A 23,651-nucleotide genomic window follows, 5' to 3' on the forward strand; every position below is an offset into this window, starting at 1 on the left:
TATTTTCCCAACCAACAAAAAAGGTCAGATAAAGACTAGAAGTATCCATACCTGTTCCCTTTTTGTTGAACACAGGTGGACATTTCAGGGATTTCAGCATGCATGTGTCCCTAAGCTCTTATCTTGCAAAACTTTATAGCAACAGGTTAAAAAGCTGTAGCAGCCTATGGCTGTACTGCTCACCTGTTTTAAAACAAGACAGCAGCACACTTTGTTCTCAAAGCTACCCTTTCTTTAAAGTAGAAAGCATGCTTTGCTGACACACAGCAAAGAACAGCTTTGTCTTATAATTTTGCAAGACTCTAACAACTGTCAGTCTGGCTATTAACCAAAGCACAGTTTTGCCAGAAGTTATCATAACTTTCTTCTTACTCCTAGAGATTTAGCAAGAGACATGCACAATCTAGATTTCTTTAAAAATAAATTAATCTAATTTGCTAATGAAAGAACACTTGCACAGGTTGTTTAAATACAGTCACAAAATACCACTGCCATATTAGGTTAGAAATCCTAACATTCTATTAAAAATGACACATGGCAATTTAAGAGGGCACAGAGCCTACCTAGACTCTGAGTGATCTTTTCTGACACTTCACTGCCAAGAGGAAACATCAGTAGGAAGCTGCTAATGAAATGCTGAGGGCAACATGATAGCAGTATGTTACTATCAAGGAAATTACACAATTTCTGAGCTCCTAACCTGGTTTTATATTTACGTTATATAAACACATAGAAATTTGAGTAAAAATAATTTAGCACAAAAATACTTAATCTGCTTGTACTGCTTCTAATCAGTCCCACAGAGCAAGCCTTTTTTATATATAAATACCATCCCTTGACCTCTTGACAGTATCTGCTCTCATGTACTTTCACTTAAAAACACAAAAGAATCTATGGATGCTAAACACATCTACTGCAGTGATCCCCTCCATGAGCATTTTGTAGAGGACAGCATACTGATGGCCCAAACCTAGTAAGCAATGGGTTTCCTGGGCACTTAGGCAGCATGAAGTACCATCTACTGCTAAAACTCACTTGCACTCTGGCTCAGCTGATAAGTTTTGTTCTTATGCAGAGGGGCAGCTCTGAACAGGTATGGACAGGCTTCCTCCATTAATGCAACTTGATCCTTGATCACTGCACAAATGGTTTTTGAAAGAAAATGGGACAGATCTCAACATATACTCACTATTTTATCTGGAAATACCTGCTGAACTGGTGGATGGAATTTAAAATGGTATTTTATTTCCTAATATGAGATGTGATCCAGGTTTTTGCAGCCTGAATTTCTAAACAGAAAATCTCAGCTTTTATGACAAAAGTACTAGGACACTAATCTACATATTCTCTTTCAAGTCATCCTCAAAGGCATTAGTTAATAGCACAGCCAACCTGCAAATACACTCAGCACATTGTCCTTGAAAACTGCTGAGAAGCATTTAGGGCTTAACCCATTTGGTTAACCCATTACATTGAGAAAACAGAGTGGGAGGAAACTTGACTTGAACTCATTTCCAAACACTTCAACCTGAATTACAGATTATTTAAACTACCTTAGAGACGCTAATGTGCTCCGGCTCAGAGGCAGATGCTAAACTTCTGAAATGCTGCAACCAGAAATGCACTCTTACTGCACAGTCATGATCAGAAAATGCTGAAGAACACGAGCCATAAATATGGACTTTACTTCAGAAGATATAAGAACCCAAGCAATCCTCACCCTAAAAAGAAGATACATAAAAGCATAAAAAGAATTGCTGATAAAATGTGCACACCACCGTCCCATTTTTTGCATCTCAACTTTCAAAGCTTTCTCTCAATGAATCCTTGTTATCACATATTTTAACAATATTCTCTCTCAGCACAGGGCTGGGTTTCACCATCCCAAGATTAACTGAAAGCATACCATTTGCTTAGAGAGACTGAATATTCATCACCACATATATATTTCAGAGAAAAATAAGGTTTTTTTGTTTTCAGAGGTTGAACTCCTTTACTTCTTTTTCAGCAGGATATAAAGCTGTTCAGAAGTCACAGTCTAAGTGAAACTGAAAACATTATGGTGAGAACGAAAGACAGACAAAAAACTGCTTTCATTTACCTGCATGCAGAAGCTTTCTGCAGTTATCACAGCTACAAAGGAACTGAAACTATTGATTTGTAGAGCAATTGGGATACAGTAGGGCTTACTAGTTCAAAATCACTGCTATAAAACCATTGATATGCTGTATTCAGTATAGATTTATTCACACATACTATGAACAAACCCACCTCTAAGATGGGTAAGCCAGCTTGGATCTGCCCTGACTTGCTAATTTTAACTTAGCATTGGCAGTTGGATTCATGAAGCATTATTTGTCAGTGAACTTCCCTCTTCAATAAGCCCGATTAGCTTGCTTTTATTATTACAAGAACCAAGAGATAGTTATCAATGTGCTCAAGCTCACAAAACGACCTCAAATAATAAGCATTGGGGAAAACCATGGTTTTATGAGAAATTTAAGGATGATAGTGAAGACAGCAGTTTTGAACCAATTTCTACTGAACTGGGCAATTAGACTGCTTGACTCTGTACAGACAAGCATGTAGCTTTTAAGTGAAGTAGTGCTGAAATATGAGCATTGTATATGTGGAAGCATCCTGCATAACAAACCTACTCAATAGCAAGAATAAGGCATGGAGTAAATTAAGGAAAAAGAAAAGAAGCAATCCATAATAAAGTGAAAGATAAGGCCAGCAGCTGAAGAGACTATCATGCAGAGTAGCTGTATTCATTGTGCCTGAAGCTGGCACCTAAAAGAAAAAAAAAACTACCAAAGCAGAGATGTTTTCCCTTGAAAATGTCTCTGAAGAAGCAAATGCAATTATGCATAAATTAAATTTAACAGTAAGTCACCTTATGATAACTGATCAAGATCAGCTGATCATAAAGAAATGGTACAAACTGAACTGTCCTTCAATTCTGTAGGTAGAAATAACCCTGCCTTTGTCCTACCAAAATGGACTTGCATTTCTATCACCCCAGAATTTCAACCACAAATTAAGTTTGCTAGCAGACTAGCATTATGCAAATGTTTGCAAAGATTCTTCACAGCACTTAACATACATTATGCCATACTGCATATCTATATTTCTTTCTATGTTGAAATACAAGTATCAGAAGGTCTTGATGAACCAAAAAAAAAAAGCTACAAAAAAACCAGTTCAGACTTAGACTGGGACTTGAGCAGACACCTTTAAATATCTCTCATGGAGAGTAACAGCTCAAATTTAAATGTAAAAACATGTTAGACTCCTGATGAGGCTCAATCAGGCCCTCTATGCAGCTGCTCAGAATTATGTGAGGGATCAGCTTACAAATTGTTTAACATGGCTCACACATCTCATTTTTAACTGTGGCCAATTAGTGCTGACAGCCTAGCTGCATTTCATTTAGCATACGGAGGTAGATGTAGATGCTAAAATAAGGTTATTGAACTCTATTTAAAGAGATTTTTCCCCATTTTGTTGCGTAAACAAACAGCTGAAAAAGGCTTTCAGCTTCTCCTTACGAAGGCCAGGCTACAGGTAGTACTACCAGAGTCGGCTGAAAAACCTTCACAGAATGTATGGAAAAGCCTTCTTCCCCATAGAATAAAGCAACACCATGTATATACATTCTAGAGGTGGAAGCTTTATAGAACTACTTTCCATTTCATATGGAGTAACATTAGAATAACACATCTGCTATAAAATCAGGCATAGTTTAAAAGCCAGAAGTCATTAATATCTGCACTATCACAGAGCTCAGGATTTATCCTTATTTGCCTAATAAATTTTACTTTATGCTTAACAGAATGATAGCAACATGGAAAAAGAAGAATCTCTCCTAAAAACCCAAGCTTACAATGAAACTATGTTGTGAACACCTTTGGGAGAATGGCAGAGGATCTGAATCAACTGTTGATTGAATCAGGAAAGTATGAAGACTATGTAAGATGGCAGAAGCACCTTTGCTGGCAAGTAAATCACACCAGTCTTGGGCTAACTAAGTTTTGCCTGGATTTCCCTGTTTTTCTATTGACAATCCATCAATCTGATTACTTTGAGTTTTATCAGATTCCTCAAGAAGAAGCTAGTGCTGAAGCAAGCATGGCTACTTCTTTAGTTGAGGTCCACTTGGTGCAGCCCATTACTAATATCTATTATAGCACAAATATTTGTACTTAGCTTATGAATAAAGTAGGCATAATAAAAGTGAAGTCTCAATAAAAAAGAGGGAATGGCCTGAAGTCATGTCAGGGGAGGTTTGTGCTGGATATCAGAAAAGGGTTCTTCACCCCAAAGGGAGGTTGGGCACTGGAACAGTCTCTCCAGGGAAGTGGTCACAGCACCAAGCTTGAGTTCAAGGAGTGTTTGGAAAACACTCTTGAGTACATGGTGTGACACTTGGGGATGGTGGTGTGCAGGGCCAGGAGCTGGACTTTGTGATCCTTGTGGGTCCTTTCCTACTCAGCTTATTCTGTGATACGTTTTCTTTTATTTTCCCCATAACAGCCTGACCAGCCAAGAACTTGATTGATCATGTTCACTTTGCTCAAAAGTCTTACATCATATTTTAATTAACAACTTGTCATGACTGCCATTAAACTAATTCATACATATATATGTAGTCTCCATTTTTATCTACAAAATGCAGATATTTATACCGTGTGTCATCTGAATGCCAAAAGATTACATTTTGTGTGTCATGACACACACAAAAAAAAAAAAAAAATCTCTGAAATGAAAATAAGACGTCCAAGTACATTAAAAAAACAGTGTTTAAATAGTATTTTCTAAGCAACCTGTGCAGAAAAACAGATGTGATCCACAACTGATTGCCTACTTGAGATAATATCAACTTTGATAAAAATCCTTTTCCTATTTTGGTAATGAGTTGTCTCCTTGTAAAACATGGTATTAAATAAAAAAGCCTCTTTCCAAACACTTTAAAAATTGCTAAGCAAGCTTGAACCATGATGCCCTCTTAAAACTAGCAGCCAATCAGCTCTATGCAATTAATGCATAAACTAATGGTCTGTAGAGAAATATCAGACCGAAAAAATAGCCAAACATATGTTTCACATTTTGATAATCCATTTGAATCTCACTAGCTTTATCTTATCTACACTACATATATTTTAGTGCTCTTTCTGTTAGGTGAATAACAATTAGCATGTCAATGTTTCTGGTCAGGATGATTTACAATTTAAGCATGACCAATACCAATTTTCTAAAAACAAATTTCTATCTTCTGAAACTAATCTTCTGAAAACAAAAGGAGAAAGCATAGCTGCTTTTCAGAGCGGTTTCCATTTTCTGGTAGAAAATTAATTCTCCAAAGTAAAAAAAAAAGGCAGAAACAAACTACTGATGGCCAGCTTCTTTTAAGTGCTCATCAACTTTCTCTCCCATGCGTTGTACCGGTATCTTAGTTCTGTCCTGCTGATTCTCACTGTCAAACTATTAAAAATAGTATTGGAAAACTTTACTCAGTTTTCTCTACTAATCAGATGAGATATGGGTGAAATAATTGCTTTAACATTAATGCTCAATTACTTCTGTATTATTTAACTATATTAGAAAACGGTGAATGTCAAAATTGTAAAACGGGGGAGTAGCAGTAAATATACTTTCCTTCTTATACACCTGCTTTAAGCTATGTTCTTTAAAAAAACACATCAAATTTCTTGGTGCATCAGCCAGCCATCACTTGTTCATGAAGACAAATCAGCAACCTGATTCCTAGCATTGCATCCTCACCATTTCCCTCCAGAAAATTCATCTCCCAGTAAAAGAAAGCAAGCAGCACATGTAATCTTGCTGGGTTAAGCCATTCGGTAATAAGCACTCCACACAGAAAACAAAACTCTGTTGAGAGCATAGCAGCCAGTGGGGACATGAGAGTCAGCATGTGAAGGAAAGTGACAATAGGAAACGACACAAGGATGCACCAATGGACTGAGACCAGCCAATCTGAGTCTCCTCAGGTCTGCTTATATCAGAAGTTAGCAAATCCTTTTCACAACAGTCTTACCGTCTTGATGAAGAGCAGCACATTTACTTTCACTAATAGTTTTTAATTGTTTTTACAAGTCCAGTTAGAGTGAAAGCTGTCTGACAACTGCAAAGCAAGACCTTATCACTTCCAAGGGCCAAGGGACTTCGATGACAATCACTAACAACATCAAGAGTACACACAGTCTTATTCTTTTTCCTTCAAAAAAAGGTACAATTTACAAGAATCTAACCAAATTTAGCATCTGTACAATTTATGACATAGTATATGCTATGGTGTCAAAAAAGAAAATCTGTATGACAAACATAGTTGTGGAAATTCAAAGAACCATTAATGTGGAAGGTAATTGCCCAAGGGAGCCTAGGCAGCTATTATTTGCTCTAGAGACCACATCCTCCACATCAAATTAGTACTTTTTAACTAACCAAGAGGCTAACCACTTACTGAGATAACAGTTTTCAACACTTTGAAGGAAAAAAACACTCCCTCCTAATTCACTGCATGGTACAGTCACTAATGTGAAATAAAAAACAGAAATTAAGGGATAAAGCTTGCTTAGATAAAAGCAGAATGCAGAGTGACAAAATATAAGAGCATAAGTGGCCTTATGTAAGAGCAGAATGGTGCAATTTCAGTCTTTGTATACGACCTGTAAATTACAGCTCAGTTAAAGGAAAAGAATGCACAGAATACATCCCAAATCAACAGAACCATGTTAATGCAAAAGTAGTTCATTAGGCAATTCCCACTCAAGAAAAATCTTTACACTTAAATGCACTCGTGCACAGAACATACCTTTGCAATGTGGCCACTTTGTAGCTGCTGACCACATGTCCCAACCAGATGGGAGGAATCTCTGCAGCTTCACTAACTGAAGTGAGAGATGGGAAAGCTAGAGGTCGGACTGGTATCAGATTCGCTCCCTCTCTTCCCCTGTCCCAAGTCCCAAACTGAGAGGAATTTAAACCAGGAAAATATTTAACCTTAGATGGCAGAGATGATGACACTTGACAAGACACAGATGCTACTCTCAAACACCATGACCAAACCACACCAACAAACACAAAAGCCGAAGTACTGTACAGCTAATAAACAATGTGTGCACAGCTGTTCCAGGACCTTAGTAATCCTGGGCCATCCTGGATGGGAAGGTACTGCAAAATAAACAGAAATCTTTCTGCCTTACTGAACTTGTTCAATCTTACTGCCTTACTGGAAATCCCTTTTCAACTTCCTTCCCACTGGTGAAACCCCTACTGGCATCTGTCGAGGACTGGTCCTGGAAGTACAGACACATATGAAGACCTATGGCTGTCTGCCTTCTACTCTTACCATGGTTGTAGCAGCAGCTGAGATATGAGCAACTGAGAGCAGGATCTTCAGCTCAGCTCAGGGTAATTTCTTTTTTCGTTACACTGACATTTTACAAATGAAGCATCTTAAGATTCTTGCTATGCATTTCTACTATTTACATGGACTAGTGAATTAGAAAGAACCTGAAAAATAACATAGGGGAACTGACAGCCATTGCTCTAGAAGGAACAGATGAGAATAATTTGTAGCCAAAAGGAGAGAGGAATGAAAACTCTTGACCTTGTTTACTTATTTCATGGTCAAGTCATTTATCACAGACAAGAAAGTCAACATAATTATGAAAGGGACATTTATTAAAAAAGGGAAAATCATTAAGACTATATAAAGCTGACTCAATTTTTAAAAGAAGCTAGCATGATGCACGAGGCTAAAAATCACCTTTTGTGTCTGCAACAAATACTCATGAAGAAAGAACGCATTTACAGAAAAGCAGAGTTAACGCCCATCAGGAAGCAACAGTATGTAAAAACAAACAGCTTATTTATAACACATAGGACACAGCACTGTTAGGATTAGATCAACTTCACAAAGTAACTGCATGATGCCATCCCAGTCATTAAGGTTCTCTCCAAACATAATTCAGGAATACAAATTTAGAAGAAAATGATCCCTAATAAAAAGGAACTAGCAATCAGTTCAGAAGAAATAGGCTCACAAGGTGATCCATGAGTAATCTCTGGGAAGGAGGGCTACATGGCATCCTGTACAGAGACAATCAGTTATGAAAGGAAAGATGCGTACGTCTTCATGTGGTTTGTATGCCATTCCTTTCTTGCTTTAGCTAATAGATCTTATCTCTGGAAACAAATAAAGAGTCACTTGAAGCCTGGATTCCACTTTCAGTTTTTTTCTCAGTAAACTACAGCAGATCCACACAATGTTGTAGTGACTGGGAGGTCAGGAGCTTCCACCTATCCCTGGCAAAAGATGATAATGCCATACAATCCTACCCCAAGCAAGTAACAAAGGCTCCTGCAGGTGAGCGAGTCCATTCCTGCTGAAATGGGGAAAAAGAAGAGCTGAAGACAGCCTAATTTCTTCTCCCTGCAGAACAGGCTTCTGCTACAGAACACTGAAAGCAAAGGTAGATAACTTCCCTGTCAAGTGACAGAATTGATCCTGACAAAACAAAAGTCATCCTGGAACAGCTATTAGGAACAAGAGGCTTCTAGTTAATTATTGACTGCATTTAATTGATTGGAAATTGTAAGAGCCTAAAGGAGAGATGTGGGACTCCAGGTGTTCTTCAAAATGCAGTTTATTCCATCCAAGATGTTACAGCAGTCCAGGGTCGTGGGTGACAGAGCCTGTGCCTACCTACAGCTGTCAGCTCCAGCTGCAGGCAGGCCTGGAGACCCTTTGGTTTTGTAACCTTTTGGTTACAATGCATTACATACTTTTCTTTGCTGAGCACCTTAATACCAGAGTAGAACCAACCTATACCTTAACTTTTATCTATAGCCTATCATAACTACTATAATTACCATATTCATGTTACTATTCTCCAATTACTAAAAGTTTAAGCTAAAAGTTGTTATGCAGTTTTCTTGCAGCGGAAAATTCTGAGATCTTTTTTCTACTTGTAACATTTGCTGACTTGTTTGCCTGTACTATCTTTCTGCTTGGTAAAAACATCTTGTTTAAGGTGGGTTTAACCTTTGCTCTAAGTCATAAAAACCCCTTCTAACTAACACACCCTTTGCTTCCTTGGTTATCCAGTAAAACTGGCTCAGCAACCTTCTATATCAAAACTTGCTTCCATCTCTATTCCTTCATCAGACTCTACATTCAAAAATCTTTCTGCCAAGCATATATATCTGTGAGACTTTCTTGTCAAACCTTGCACCCTTCCCAACAGGAAACCATTTCTTTTAAGATTTTTCTTTGGTGAAGATTACAGCATACTAGATACAATTCTATATAAATAGCATTTTTATGGAATGACCTTTTGCAGGTTATGTAGGAGGTAGCCAGTTATTTAAAAGTAAAAAATTATCCAGTCTTGTAAAAGTGACTATAAACAAGATAATTTGACTGGCAGCATTTAATTCTGCTGCCTTTACCATCCCATAACGGAGACAAACAGCAGCAATCCGTTGGAAAGCACCTCTGTCAGGCTAGTACAGAAAAAAGGGAAAACATTGTCTCGACTGTCAGGCAGCAGCACCAGGATACTGCACATTTCCCAAGTAGGGATACATTCCTTATGCACTTACTCTGATTTGGCAATTGCCCTTTCAATGGCAATTCTATTACACTGAACACTCACGTACTTCCATTTTTCTAAAATTCTAACAGTCCTTCATGTCAGAGGGAAAGGAAGCTACCATTGGAGCCAATCTCCCAGATCTCTGGCACCGAAAAAGATACAAAAGGCTAAGTGACCTTAAACTGCAACCCAATAGCTGAAATGCTATTCATCTCCTTTGATTTACTTGGTATGCATAGCATAATTACAACTGAAAAAATAAGAGAAGATAAAAATATCCACGTAAGATAAAATATTAAGAGATGCTTAGGCACAGTAGTTCTTCCCAACTGAACAGCAGAAGCTTTTTTACTAGGAAAAGCTTTTTACTAGGAAAAGTGACAAACACACCTTCAAATAGGTTAAGGAAAGAAAGGGATTTAATTTGGGAATATATAATAATTTAGTTCTCTTTATCAGCTTCCATTTTGATATTTTCAACACAACTCTCCCACATATAAACTACCTGGGGCTGTGCGGTCTTTCACAGATTTTTGCAAAAAAAAAGCAAGATTTTCTTTACATGTTAACTGCAAAGGAATTATTTATTGCTAGTTATACCCATAGAAACAGTATATATGAATGCTTGCATTTCCGATTTAATTTTAAAAAATCCCAGTCCCTAAAGCTAAAAGACTCCTTTTGATCTTATCTGAATTTATGAGGGAATTCAGTAAAAATACTGAGGATGCAGTTTTAAAGCTTTAAATGCAGCTCTGCCTTCACTCTTATTCCCAGCTCTTCCCATCCTCTGCCTGCTCCTGGCACTAGCACTCATGCAGCAGCAACAGCAGGTTATTTCTGGAAGCTGGAAATGATGAAGATTAATCTGGAAATGGTCTTTTTTGTCCCAACCAGCTCCCTGAGCTGGCTTGCCATAGGGTCCCATGATTACCAACAGTGGCTAAGGGCAGAGACACAGCAGTTGAGCCTAGAGTGGCTTCCACTGCAGCAAAATCCCACTGGAACTTGCTTTCCCTCTCCTTGGACCACATACTCCTAACCCAAACAGCCTCAGCATGAGCACCCCAGAAGCGGAGCAAGAAATCACTGCTGTGACTGGAACAGACTCCCTCAGACTACTCTGCCCAGGTAGTCTGCAGTCAGTTGCAGTTCTTGTGGCTGCCATAGCCACTTGAATGCATACAAATGAAGCAAAAGCATTTCTGTGGCAAAAGCAGAAATTTCACATCTCTTAGTGACAATCTGATTCCAGAAAGGTTCTTACCTTTTAACGTTTTGATAAAGAATGAGGTGAGGGCAAACACCTTTCTCTGGAAGTTAAAGAAGTCACAGTGTGACCAAAGTGAACTAGGTCCCCACTAGCAAGGCTTATTGAGCTTATTTTCACGTTATTTGATAATGCTCCTGACAGCAGACTCCACTGTGTACACTCCACTGAACGTTTGTATTTTATAGACTTTGTTACCACACATCACCTGTTTCCTAAGTGTACTCCTACACAATGCCAGAAAATCCTGCTTAATTACTTGTGTTACATTTCTTCTATGTGAACACAACACCTTTACGAAGGTGATGCTAGGAGTCCCAAGTTTTCCTTGCCTTTTATAGTCAGCTTCCAGGAGACAATGATCTGCTGGCACTGGCACTACCATGTACAGTTAAACCTCCCTGATACATGTTCTACATGCGCCCTTCCTCCATGTCTCAGTGCTAATATTTGATCCTTGACAAAATCATACTGGGAAGCTAAAATACCAGAAAAATCCCACTGTGCTTCTGCACCAAACAAACCCCAAACATACCCCCCCCACTGGTTCAGCTGCCCAAGGAACAGAGACTTGGCGCAAGGGAAAACTTTTGGCAGCAACTTTTACCTCAAATCATACTCCTGGAACCAAAGCTAATCCAACTATGAAAAAAAAAAAAGTCACTGGAATTTGGGCTTAATTTTTTTTGAAGTTCATGTGGTCTAGTTTCCAAGCACAATATGCTGCTTAAGCAAAAGCATAATTTAAGAACAAATCATTGTAATTTAAGATGTTTATAGTTGCAGGAGAAGTAGAAAAACTTTAATTTCTTTAGTCATAAATGTAGCAGCAGGGAGCAATCAATCACAAAACCAACGGAGCCAAAAGATTCAGACTTTTTACAGGGTTCCTAAATAGTATCTTTAAAAACAGAACAATAAATACTTTATGCAGTGAGTCTGAAAAACATGCACACTTCCCTTTGACTCAGTGCACACACTGCATCAGTAATTCATTAATATTTTTCAAAAGCCACATAATTAGAAAAAAATGTTAGTACATAAAATCATAAAGGTGACCCACAATATTAATTGTCTTTAAGTATTATTGACAATACAGATGGAAGGCACAGATGGATTCAGGGACTGGTATCATGACAAGGAGAAATACTGTTTCTGGGAAAGTCTGAGATAAAATGGGCAAAATACTTCAGAACAAAAAGCAACAGAAATCAAAACTCGTCAATTCCAAAGTAAAGTTTACCAGGTAAAGTTAGAAGCCTGAAGTTACCAGAAATTCAAAGGAGATCATCACAGCAGTTGAAAGTTATGGGACATTTTCCCAGAATACCAGCTTTAAATTCTTCTGAAAGTGCATCTCGAATTTACCCTGTACTGTATACATAAAGTCTCTTTTATTGGTGAAATATGCAGTTCCCTTCTCAAACTTTTATTAAATTTTAGCTCAAAAGATAGCTCAAAGCCTTTTATAGCTAGAACCTTGGAATGAATTTACTGCCAAGAACATGGCAAATTATATGCTCCTGTCCCCACCCCAATGAACTATCCAAGCCTGAAGATGAATTCAAGCTCCAGGGTCACTAGATTTTATACTAAAGTCACACAGAGGATAAATTCATGAAAACATGGTGCACAGATCTGTAATTTTTCTTCTACATATCAACAGATACATAGATTCATCTTATGTAACATGGTGGCTCATTTGAAAAAAGTGCATAGAATGTTAAGTGAACAGCTAGAGGTTCACAATGAATTTCAAGTAATGTTCTTTAGTATGAAAGACATGCAGCTCACTCTGCAAGAGAAAGCTCCCTTCATCTGCAAAACAATTACAGCTATGACTTAACAACACTGCAATTGCATGTCTGTAGATAACGAGGCCCCATGCTCTCATTTGTCTCCCCAATCTTCCATATAGTCAGTGCATTTTACATCTGCAGACCCCTCTTCTCCCATCACACCACTGATTTTTGTCCACATTAATTTGAGATTTACCATAAAAAAAAGTAAAGCAAAACAACTCCAAAGTGACACATGGCAAAGCTATCCAGAGCAAATTCAATAACATGTTTAATGTGAAGAAGCTATTCTTAAATGAAATTCTACTTTAAAGGTCTACTAACACACCACAGTACTGTGGTGTGTTAGTAACCTTTAAAGTAGAACTATGTACTGCTTTGCAGAACGTAACTACTTTTTAGCCTGAGCCGTACTTTTATCTGCTGTGGCTTTTACTTGAAGTTACTGTAGCGGCATACAAGGTCAGTTCACATACATGCATTATTTAATGAAAGTTAGAACTTATGTCATGTTAAAAATTTGTCAGAATTAGTTAAGCTCACCTCTTTATCCATACTCTCTAAATCCTCTTTACACAGCGTGTACAGGGGCATTGTTTCAGACATACTTGGCTGGCGTTTCCTCTTAGATGGACCAGGCTGCTCTTCATTTTCACTTGCTGGAAGGTCGTCTTCTTCAAACATCTGCTGTTGATGTGGCTGAACGACTCTGAAAAAATTGAGGAGTATCATGTAAGATAGATTTACTTGGGTCACAGCTACAAATAAAATCCTTTAAACAATTTATGACTGCCATGTATTTACACTTTCACTTAATAAAGCTCTGCATTCATGAACAGGTCAGTCAAGTCTCCTGATTAATTTCCGTCTGACAGCTAAAGCTTTTATTTTACCTTTGACAAGGCATTCACACTCTTGCCTTTGCATTGTCCCTTTACATAACCACCAAATCTTCCTTGTTGCCAAGGGTTGCAGTAGTTGCAGATGCGTAGCCCTTAAAATACATGAATATTTCTGCACAAGTGGAGTTTCTCCACCACTTGACAAATTTATTATTACAAAAGCAATGTTGACATTCTAATGCATTTTCCCTGATCTATGCTAGGCTTTTAATTTTGAGTCTCTAAGTATACCCTTCTATTTCTCAACCTTACAGACAAGAATTCTGCATGTAGAAAGCACTTCTGCAGTGTCAGTCTTCAGATATTTCCCACATGCCAAGCCTGGATAAGCTGCAAAACAGCTAATATTTCTTTTTGGTTAACGTATTGAAATATAGTAGCTTTTTCTTTTAGTCTGTATTTTATTACATTGTTAATTACTATACTTAATTCAAACAAAAATGAATATCAAAATCTTCATTAAAATGAATAAAATAACCATATCTTCATGAGAATTGCTTTATGATAGTAATAACAAGATAGACTACATGTACAACAACAGCAGGAGACTTCTACCTTCCTTGGGTAAATTTTTCTGTGACTATTACTTTAAATACTAAAGACTTCTGGAAGCTAAAATTATTATACAATACAGATTAACTTCCAGTACTGGTCTGACATATTAGCCTCCTGGAACAAATTACAGCAGCTCAGCACCACCCAGAATCCAATTCAAAGGTCATATAGCTCATGGGTCACAAAATATTTATGTTAGCCATAAGACTGTGTATTTGGAGAATGACTACCAAAAGCAGGTAAAAAAGCAACTGTATTTGAAATCACAGTTTCAAGATGCAACTTGAAACAGGTGAGAGACCATCAATCTGGTTTTGAGAATGACTGTGACTGAAAAAAGGTACTGTGTAGTCTCTGCCTGCAGACAAGAGTTTTTAGCAGAATGGCTAATTCTCATCAAGCCAGGATTTACAAGAATCAGCTTAAGATCAACAGTCCCCCATAGAAAAAGCCTACAAAATTATTTCTCCTTTGGTGAACTTGACAACTTCTTAAGAAGGTTATCTAAATGTCACGGGTTTTTTTTCTCAGTACTTAAATTCCAGAATGTAAGAAATCTGAAAGCCATACAAAGCTGTCAATTTTGCTCATTTTGACAGCTCGTATTTAGGAAACACACATCTCTCTTCTCAGATCCCATGGACAGGTGCAGGAAATTTTGAAATCTTGTTTTGAATGGGAGGTTGTGAGGGAAAAAGAGGTGAGCCACTGCCATGCTACCCAGACCTGCACTACCTGCTGCAGAAGACCCCCAGCAGCACACACAACTCATCAGCACAGTAGACATGTGCCCCTTTGTAGTCTCCTATTCCTGTACAATGGAATTTCCTGTGAAGCTTATACAATTTGGATCCTGCAAATACAAACTAAGCAAACTGGTTTTTTGCTAGAGTTTCTCACTACTGCTGCCAGTTTTTGGGTTGTGTATTTTTCTCTCCCCTCCACTATGCTTTCTATTTTAAAGATCACTGTTTTCTTTTGCTATTAAATTGCTTTTAGATGGTAAACTTCATAGGTAGATAACAAAGATAATATGTCATTCTACTATATTTTCCAAATGGTTCTTTTAAAGTATGATTTCTCCTTACCTTTTTATTATATAACCTAGGCAGAAAAGGTGGTGATGCCATTCACATTATTAGAAAATCAGAGAATGGGAAAACAAAAGCTACAGGCATCTTACACAACTCTAATAAAAATATGACAAGCTTGACCATTCCAAGAATTGCAGAGAAGTTATATGCAGCATGACAGCCAAGCAGATTCTCTTAGACTAGGAATAAATCAAAATAAATCTGGCATATTTTTAAGAGCACATTGTCATATGGTTGATGAGAACTTCTCCTTTTACATTACACACAAATATTAGCTGTAAAATAATTGTATTAATAGCTTCTAAAGGCTTCTGTCATATGTCTTTTCCAGTATTTTCCCACTGCTACTAGACAAGAAACACTGGGCCTTCTCATGAAAGCATTCCAAAAGCAATGTGAAATAAAGTCTTTTTAAAGGTTTTTAAGACATTTTTATTTTGTCAAAACCATTTTTTAGGCTTTTACATTTTCAGCTGCCTTTAAGTTGAATAAGAACTAATGACATGAAAATGCAGGAATTTACATTTATTTCTAATTAAATGTAACTCATAAATCCTTTTTAAAAATAACACCATCTTAAACTCCACAGAGGTTCATTAGTTGATAGTCTTACATGCACAAGGACATATATGCAGGGTGGGGCCAACATCTGTAGAAGCAACAAGCACCTTCTGTGACACATCAGGGTAAAAGCTAAAATAACATTATCATCACAGAAGTGTTAAAAATATTTAAATTCCAGTCACATGTTCAATTTGGCACTTCATATTTTTGCTGTCATAATAACATTGATAAAATTAAGTAGGAAAAATAGTAATTATGAACATATAAATTCAGACAAAAATGTTGTAAGTGAAAGTAATTTATAAAAATCTTCAACTATGGCTTAAGCCACCAACATCTGCTTGACACACCTTTTCAAACCAAGCATTCAGTGCATATTAGCATTATTTTAAACCAGAGTGCCACTTTTAACTTCTCACATGCAAATGACACCCATATTTTAAGCCTTGCCTCATCTGTTAGCATATTACTAGTGTTCACTAAAATGTAACTTGCAGTATAACTTTTTCTTTATTCTAGTCCAAGCTGCCATTAGCTTTTACATTACTTTGAACAACTACATTACATGTCTCATGATCCATTACAACTTTAGTGTTTACTGCAGTGTTTGCAGAATACAGTTTTTGTATGAAAATGCAAATCATTGAGATACATAAGGCATGTCAAAGTTCTGACATATAGGTTATTTTTAAAGAGGAATCCTTCCTGTTCTCAGACAAAGAAGAGCTAGTGGCCACTAGCAGCCCCTGAGCAGCATTGCATTCCCTTTCCTTCTACTACAACCGTGAACTTTTTTCACTCTTCCGCACGGGCTGCAACAGCCATGACAAAAAAGCAGGTGCTCAAGCCTCAGAGCTGAGCAGAATGGCAAGACCTGTTGCTTGAAATGTTAACTTGAAATGTTAACTGAACCATCTGTAATTCACTGGTGACAGTTTCACTGCAAATTACATGTATAAATTTCAACTAATTGTATCCAATTTTATATTATGTTTCAGGTTGAATCCCAGAAAGAAACTAAAAATGCTGAAACCCAAGACAGCGAGAACTGAAACTGTTCTTATGAAATGGTATTCAGATAACTTGAAACCCTTTGCAATAATCTGCCTTGTAAGGAAGAGGCTCTCTCCTAAGCACAAGGAGGTCCATTCTTAGTCTAAGACACCAAGAACCATTGCTCTGCCATGTGCAGCTACCACGTCCCCAAGCACTCACAGCAGTGCAATTCTGTTTCCCACTATCTGAAATTCAGAATCAGATGAAGATTTGAGAAACTCAAAGAAAATTATTGGAAGATATAACTACCCACCCACAACAGGAGCAGCTGGGAGTGCCAACAACTTTAACTCTTTTTAAAAATTAATAGCTTAGTTGCAAATATTCCCCTCTTTCTGTAGAATGTGAACAAGGGAGCACATTAAGTCTGTCAGGACAAAAAAAATATAGTCCTCTACCAATAAATTGCTGCACCAGTGTAGTTTTTTTTAAGACAAGTATTATACCCAATTTTAAAGCAGATGTGAACCTTTTCTAAAAAAAAAAAAAAATGCTATCACTGACGTTTGCACTAAGATAAAGCTCACAGTACTGCCTTGGCTCTTCCTCAGTCAGACACAGCAGAGCTGCTTCTATTCAGCTTTTTGTTACTTCTTCACAGCCTTTCTGCTCTGTCTGCACTGTGGTATTTACACAGCCTTTCTTTTCTCCTACACTTTGCCAAAACTCTCCTCAGGATCTGAAGAAGATAGAACTGCCCTGAGGAATAGAGATGTGTCCCAATTAAGAGATTAAGTGTTTACAGGTCACCAACTTCACCACTAGAACAAAATCAACAGGAAATGTGAATGAAAATAATTTTTCTTAGCATAGACCTTATGCTTATCTCTTTTCTTACAGCTGCATAGTTGTGGGGTAAAGTTGCAACACGGAGTAATTGGATTGACAGTCAGATTAAAACATCTCAATTCTGAGCACTGACAGTCACAAAAACCCCCCACTGAACTGAAATAGAAGATGGGAGTAGAAAGGACACACTCTGCCCACAAAACCTGTCCAAAGCTGTATGAAACTCAATTAAGAGGACACCTAAAATATATTTCTTCCTTTTCAGTATAATACACAAGTGAAGAAGCACCTCAGCATTATGGAAAAATTGTTGACAAAGGTAGGGAAACCATTAAAACCCATTCTTTTGAAAGCATTCGATGATGTATTAATATCAACATAACCCATCATAGTGAAGCACCTTACAAGTATGACAATTACATACAGGTAAAACCTTCCCAACTCTAGTTCTAGAAGAATTCCTTTCAGCAATAACTGACCAAAAACCCAAAAATGTTTTTTAGCTCCTCTCTGGATACACACTGTGTCAATTATTTAAAGATTCTAATGCTCATTTACCATGTCACAGTAAATGAAAATAGACTTTGAAAGACACAGTTAAAAAGGAACTGAAAACAGGACATCTTCACAAACAAGAGAGACTCAAAAAACCTGTGTTGAAAACAAGAGGAAAGCTGAATTAAGAAAAAGGCTACAAACAGCTAACAGAAAAATACTACAAAAAGATAACACTTAACAAAGAAAAGCTTTGCCTTTGATTGGATACGTCTTTACCAGTGGAATGAACAAGCCTTGCTGAGCTTGTTAGAATTCTAGAAAGTCAGATCTTTCATTTAGATAATTGGGGATGAATTCTACATATTTCACACATCTTAAGAGACAAGGGGTGGTTTTGCATCTTAAAACAAATTTTGACAAAATTCAGATAGATACTAGCCTCTGTACTTCAAAAAGCAGACTGCCTCTTCCTCCTCCACAATTAGTGTCTTGACTTAGTGATCTATGGATTAGTAACGAGCACTCAGCCATATGGCCTTATTTCACAATGCTCAGTCAGCTACACACCTCTTCCATTGCTTCTGATATTCCTCAAAAACAAAGTTAATGATCCATTTGAAGGAATTAGGTGAAAAAAAAATTTATAAACAAGAATGAAATGCTATCAGGTATATTTTATCAAAAAAAAAAAAACAATCCAGTATTCCAAGACCCTTTAAGAAACATCAAGCTGCCTCACTTCAGCAATCAGTTACTGTAAACATTCTTTAGACTACACAAACTACACACTGAATTTATTTGGTTTGAGGTTTCCAGTTCAACTTCAGTGAGGCACAGAAAGCATCTGGAATTGTAGCATTCTGACTTCACTTCAGCTGATTATTTCCTTTTGCTTATTTTCTTGCCTTTTTAGAAAGCAAACAAAGTAAAGCAAAAATATCAATTTAATCAAATGAAGGGGTAATGAGAGTAAGATTTACTAGAGAATCTAAAAATGTAGACAATGTGACTCTTAGCTATGCTTTAGGTACCTGAAGGATGAGTGTTCACCGTGGACTGGCAAAGTGATGGGAGGAGCTGGAGACTGGATGTACATTGACTGCCCAGATGTCTGTGTGCCTTTCCTGATCAGCTTTCCAGTGTTAGGATCATAAATTCGAACTTCAGGACCAGGTTGAGACTTTGGATGGATGGGCGTTGGGTGAAACAGAGCAGTCTGAAATGTGCTGGGTGTATCAGGAAACGTGGCAGGGCTATTTTCTCTGTTAGATGGAGTTCAGAAAAAAAATTGCATTAGAAATTTAAATGAGCTATCTAACCAGAACATAAAAAACAAGGATTCCCTTTTCTTCTAAAGCAGAAGAGGGAAATGGTTTGGAAAATCTCTAAAGAAACATTTCTTCTCCTCCACCTCAATAAAGTCCCACTGAATTTAAAACAGAAAACTGCAAATACAAGATAATGTCATGTTTAAATTACTAAAATATTAATAAGTATGCCTTAGAAATTGTCTAAACACAAAGTTACTAAAATTATTTGCAGGTACCAACAACAGCACAATTAGCTGAGTATGATAATCAGCATATATGCAACAAAGAGAACAGAAGACTATCGTATCAATCTTTCTATTTGGTCTCCAAATTTGCTCTGAGAGAAAATAAACATGCAGTATTAACTTGCAAGCCATCCTAACTAACTTTTTAAAATACTAAACTGCCTATGATCACCCTGCTGCATTTTAAAAACATAACTTCAGAAGCGTCAGCAGAAACATTCTGAGACCAGTCTGCAGGAATCAGAGTACTATCCAATTGTCATGAAGTACCACCAAAAAAAAAAGCAAGAAAATTGTGTAATTTTAAAAAATCATCAACTAAAACAGCATGTTATGCTCCATGAAAGCAACACTATGTTAAAAAAATATTCAAATAATTTGTAACAAATACTAGAAGTGACACAAAACTGGAGTTTTTACCAGATGCTTTTATGGATGTTTCTGAAGTAGTCTTGTAGCAATAACACAGTAAACTAATTCCAAGTTAACCTATTCTTTTCTTGCTATCTTAAGTTCATTTTACATGCAAATGTTTTCTCAGGCTTCTCCCCTAGAGTTTGTATGTGCTTTGGACCTGTAATCACTATTTCAAGCAGCTTCATTAAAGAGACAATCTTTTCCAAAGCAGTTGCACATATTGGGTTAAAGTAAAGGTATTTGCATTAAGATAGATATCTTACTGACTGAAGCTTGTGTGGGGGGGAAGTATGAAGTTAAAAGGTATTGTACTTGAAAACACAGAAGTAGGAAAAATTATGTCTCAGTAAAAAGGAAGAGTAATTTAACAGAGGGACGAAGACTAACATTCATCTAGACATCAAAAAAAAAAAATGTTCACAAGCTACTGTCCAGGTTTCTACTGCAAAGGTTTCTACTGTAAACTTAGCAGTGTCAAATTAAGCATCTCGTGCAAATATTCCAAAGTTTGATTTAAAACCATCAGATAGTACTTTTTAAATACTAAGTATCCTAGTCAAGCCATAAGCAGGCTAAATGTTTTTTCCCAACTTATAGGGATCCTGTGTCTCAACCTAATGCTGCATTTGATAAAATGCCCTAACTTCCACACGTTTCTTCTTTTGGTGTCTTCAAAGCCTGACACACCCATGTTCTGCCCTCATCAGGGCATCTTGTAAGTAGAAAGTAAATCCCTAGCAGAGTCAATCACATCAGTATCAGTTTAATACAGAAATCCCATTATGCTGTGCTCCTTCCAGTCTAAACATGGAAGGGAAGAGCCTCTGATATGCTTGCAGGATGTGGGTCTATCCAAACAGATAAGCCAAGACCAAGAAGCAGAAGCTGGCTTGACAGTTCCTTGTCATGAGTTACTTTAGCCATGCTACTTCCATGCAGGGGACTGTTATTGTCCAAGTTCCTCTCTATTAATAATGTTTTTGGCTACCTCTTCTATTACTGTCACCCTATAGTGCACTAATTATTTTTTACCTTTTCTCTTTCAGCACTTTCTTATAATCCCAAAATTGCCTCTCACTAGTTCCTTTCTTCCGGTTTTTGCTCCTGTCTTCACACCTTCTAATTTTTCTTAGAATTTTCTATAGTATTTTCCTGTTTCTCTCTTTCCCACCACTGCCAAATTTCACCAAAAATACTTTACTAGTTTCTCATGTCGTCAAAGTATGTACATTTTTTGGCAGCATAAATGATCCTGTGCTTTGGTGGCATTCCCTCCATAAGCCTCCATGGGCTTATGGATGAACTGAAAAGGGCAACTTCTCAAAATTAAAAGAGCTAACAACAGTAACTGCTAAAGAAAGTAATGTTACCACAAGTTCTCTCCTGACTGTGCTAGTTAGGGAACTGCCTCCTGATCCCTCAGTCTTCAGTTTAAACAAAAGAGAAATGGAGAAAAACAGGGAGCTCTTCCATAAAATCCATAAGCATCTGAACTTGTCAGAAACCAATTTATTAACAAATCAGAAAAAACTGTTTTTATGGCCCCTATTCCCTGAAGGAACAGCACTTACCTGTGTGTTTTGATGTAGTCATCCTTTAAGGGAAAGAGCTGTTCCTCAACCTTGTCCCATCGCTCCAGGCAGCTCCACAGCCAATCAGGGTTTACAACATGGAGATCCTTGCAGTCCTGAGCTTGCCGCACTTTCTCTGTGCCTATTACAGAGTCAAACACAACTTTACAGTGTTCCCAGAAACACAGAAGATAAACCAGTGTAGAGTTAAAACTAAGAACATTTTGTCATCAATTGTACAGAAAAGAAAAAGCACCACTCCTCCCCAGTCCAACAAAACAATCACAGCTAATAAAATTGAGAATCAGAGTAAGATGCAGTATCTCAGACTCAAGCTGGATGAAGGTAACTTTCTGAAGAACTGGCACCATGGAAGTAGCCCATTAAGATTTATACAGAAAATCTCTGCATGTTAGCCCAATAAACAACACAAGTGCACTTTTGTATAACATTTCCTTCACTTGTATTTGTTAGCAGTCCAAAAAGAAGCAGCTTTTCAACGCTGTTGAATCCTGACTAACTTATCATACTAACTTTTTTACACATGGCCCTCTGTTCATACAGCACGCTACCTTTTGGCTGTCACCCGCCCAACCTCCATCTACCAGAGATGGAGGCAAAGCAGATAGAATTCCTTTGTGCTGAAACAGGAGCAAAGAATGTGAAGCTAAACACAAGTAGGCTAGCATGCAGTCCAGGTGAGACCATCATACAATCCAGGTGAAACCATCAACAGTGCAGCTTGCAACTAACAGGTGATCTCAAATTCTACTCTCTGGGGATGCCAGAACCAGAGAGAAACTAAGTGAAGTTGCTATAAATCTGCCAAAAAGCAGCAAAATCAGTGCTGTGGTTTAATGCCAGCCACTTGTTGACTCCTCCAACCACACCAGTGGGATGGGGAGGAGAATCAGGGAAAAAAACAGCACTAGTGAGCTAACAACAGCTAATGAAACAAAGTAAAATATAACAATACTAATAATATGAGCCCTTGTCTGTTTTCACACACACGAGAACAATGAAGCCTCTAGAAAAAAAAATAAAAATCAAGCTTCAGAACAATTCTGACAAGCAAGCAAGAACAGTAAATTAATTTGATGTTTTCATCACAGTTCCCTGGAGTTTCATCTTCATGATTGTCATTTAACAATATGATTTTACTTGTTTCAATTTAGATGAAAATCTTGAAGTACCCATGCTTCTTCACATAATTTGAAGATGAGACAAAGCAGCTAACCTCAAATATTTCATACCCATTGTACAAGCTGAACTACAATCCATTGGGATAGACAGATGAACTGAAATGCACTTGAGGATTGACCTAACTAGTTGGTTAGATAGCTCAGTTTAAGACCTCTGTAAGATTAAACAACTAAACAGAAAGGGCAGGAGATAATTGTCCTTTATGAAACTCCTGAAAGCCTCTGTTTCCCTAACTTTTGTACCCCAAACCCAATGGAATACAGGAGTAGGGCTACATTTTTCTCTAGATACACATACTTTTTTTCTTGGATTTAGACTAGCAGAAAACAATGGTGTGTGCACAAATATATTTTTTTTTTTCAGGTGTAAATGCAAGCAGTTGCACAGTTCAGGGTGTAAGAGCTGTACATATAAAGCTTTATGCCACACCACTATACAGTATACATGAAAAAAAAAGTTAACTTAAGAACCCAAGATGAACACAAACACAAAAAAAGTACTTCAAGACACAGTCCTGTCCAAACCTCTAATGATCATATTTTAATTTTTGCCACATAATAAAAATAAAATCACTGTCCAACAAAGATTCAGTGAAAACAATTTTAGAACTGCAACTGTGTTAAATCCAGCACACTTCCGCAGTTCGAGAGGTTCTACCTGGCTAAAACATAAAACCCTAATAAGGGAGGTCTATGTACTCCCTGAAAACATGCCCTGATTTAAGAAATCTGTTTTCCAATTAATTATGAGTTACA

The 23,651-nt window shown here is 37.3% G+C and overlaps 1 protein-coding gene across 1 annotated transcript in view; it reads right to left on the minus strand.

The window, feature by feature from the left end:
* Positions 1-23,651, minus strand: part of CTDP1 (CTD phosphatase subunit 1) — a 96,208-nt gene that overhangs the window by 39,279 nt on the left and 33,278 nt on the right. Inside the window, exons 9-11 of the mRNA XM_058024858.1 lie at positions 21,694-21,835; positions 19,182-19,412; positions 13,236-13,401 (exon numbers count right to left, since the gene is read on the minus strand). Coding sequence (XP_057880841.1) covers positions 13,236-13,401; positions 19,182-19,412; positions 21,694-21,835 — 539 coding nt within the window. The remainder of the gene's footprint in view (positions 1-13,235; positions 13,402-19,181; positions 19,413-21,693; positions 21,836-23,651) is intronic.

This window comes from Melospiza georgiana, chromosome 1, assembly GCF_028018845.1.
Source record: "Melospiza georgiana isolate bMelGeo1 chromosome 1, bMelGeo1.pri, whole genome shotgun sequence".
NCBI classification, from domain to species: domain Eukaryota; kingdom Metazoa; phylum Chordata; class Aves; order Passeriformes; family Passerellidae; genus Melospiza; species Melospiza georgiana.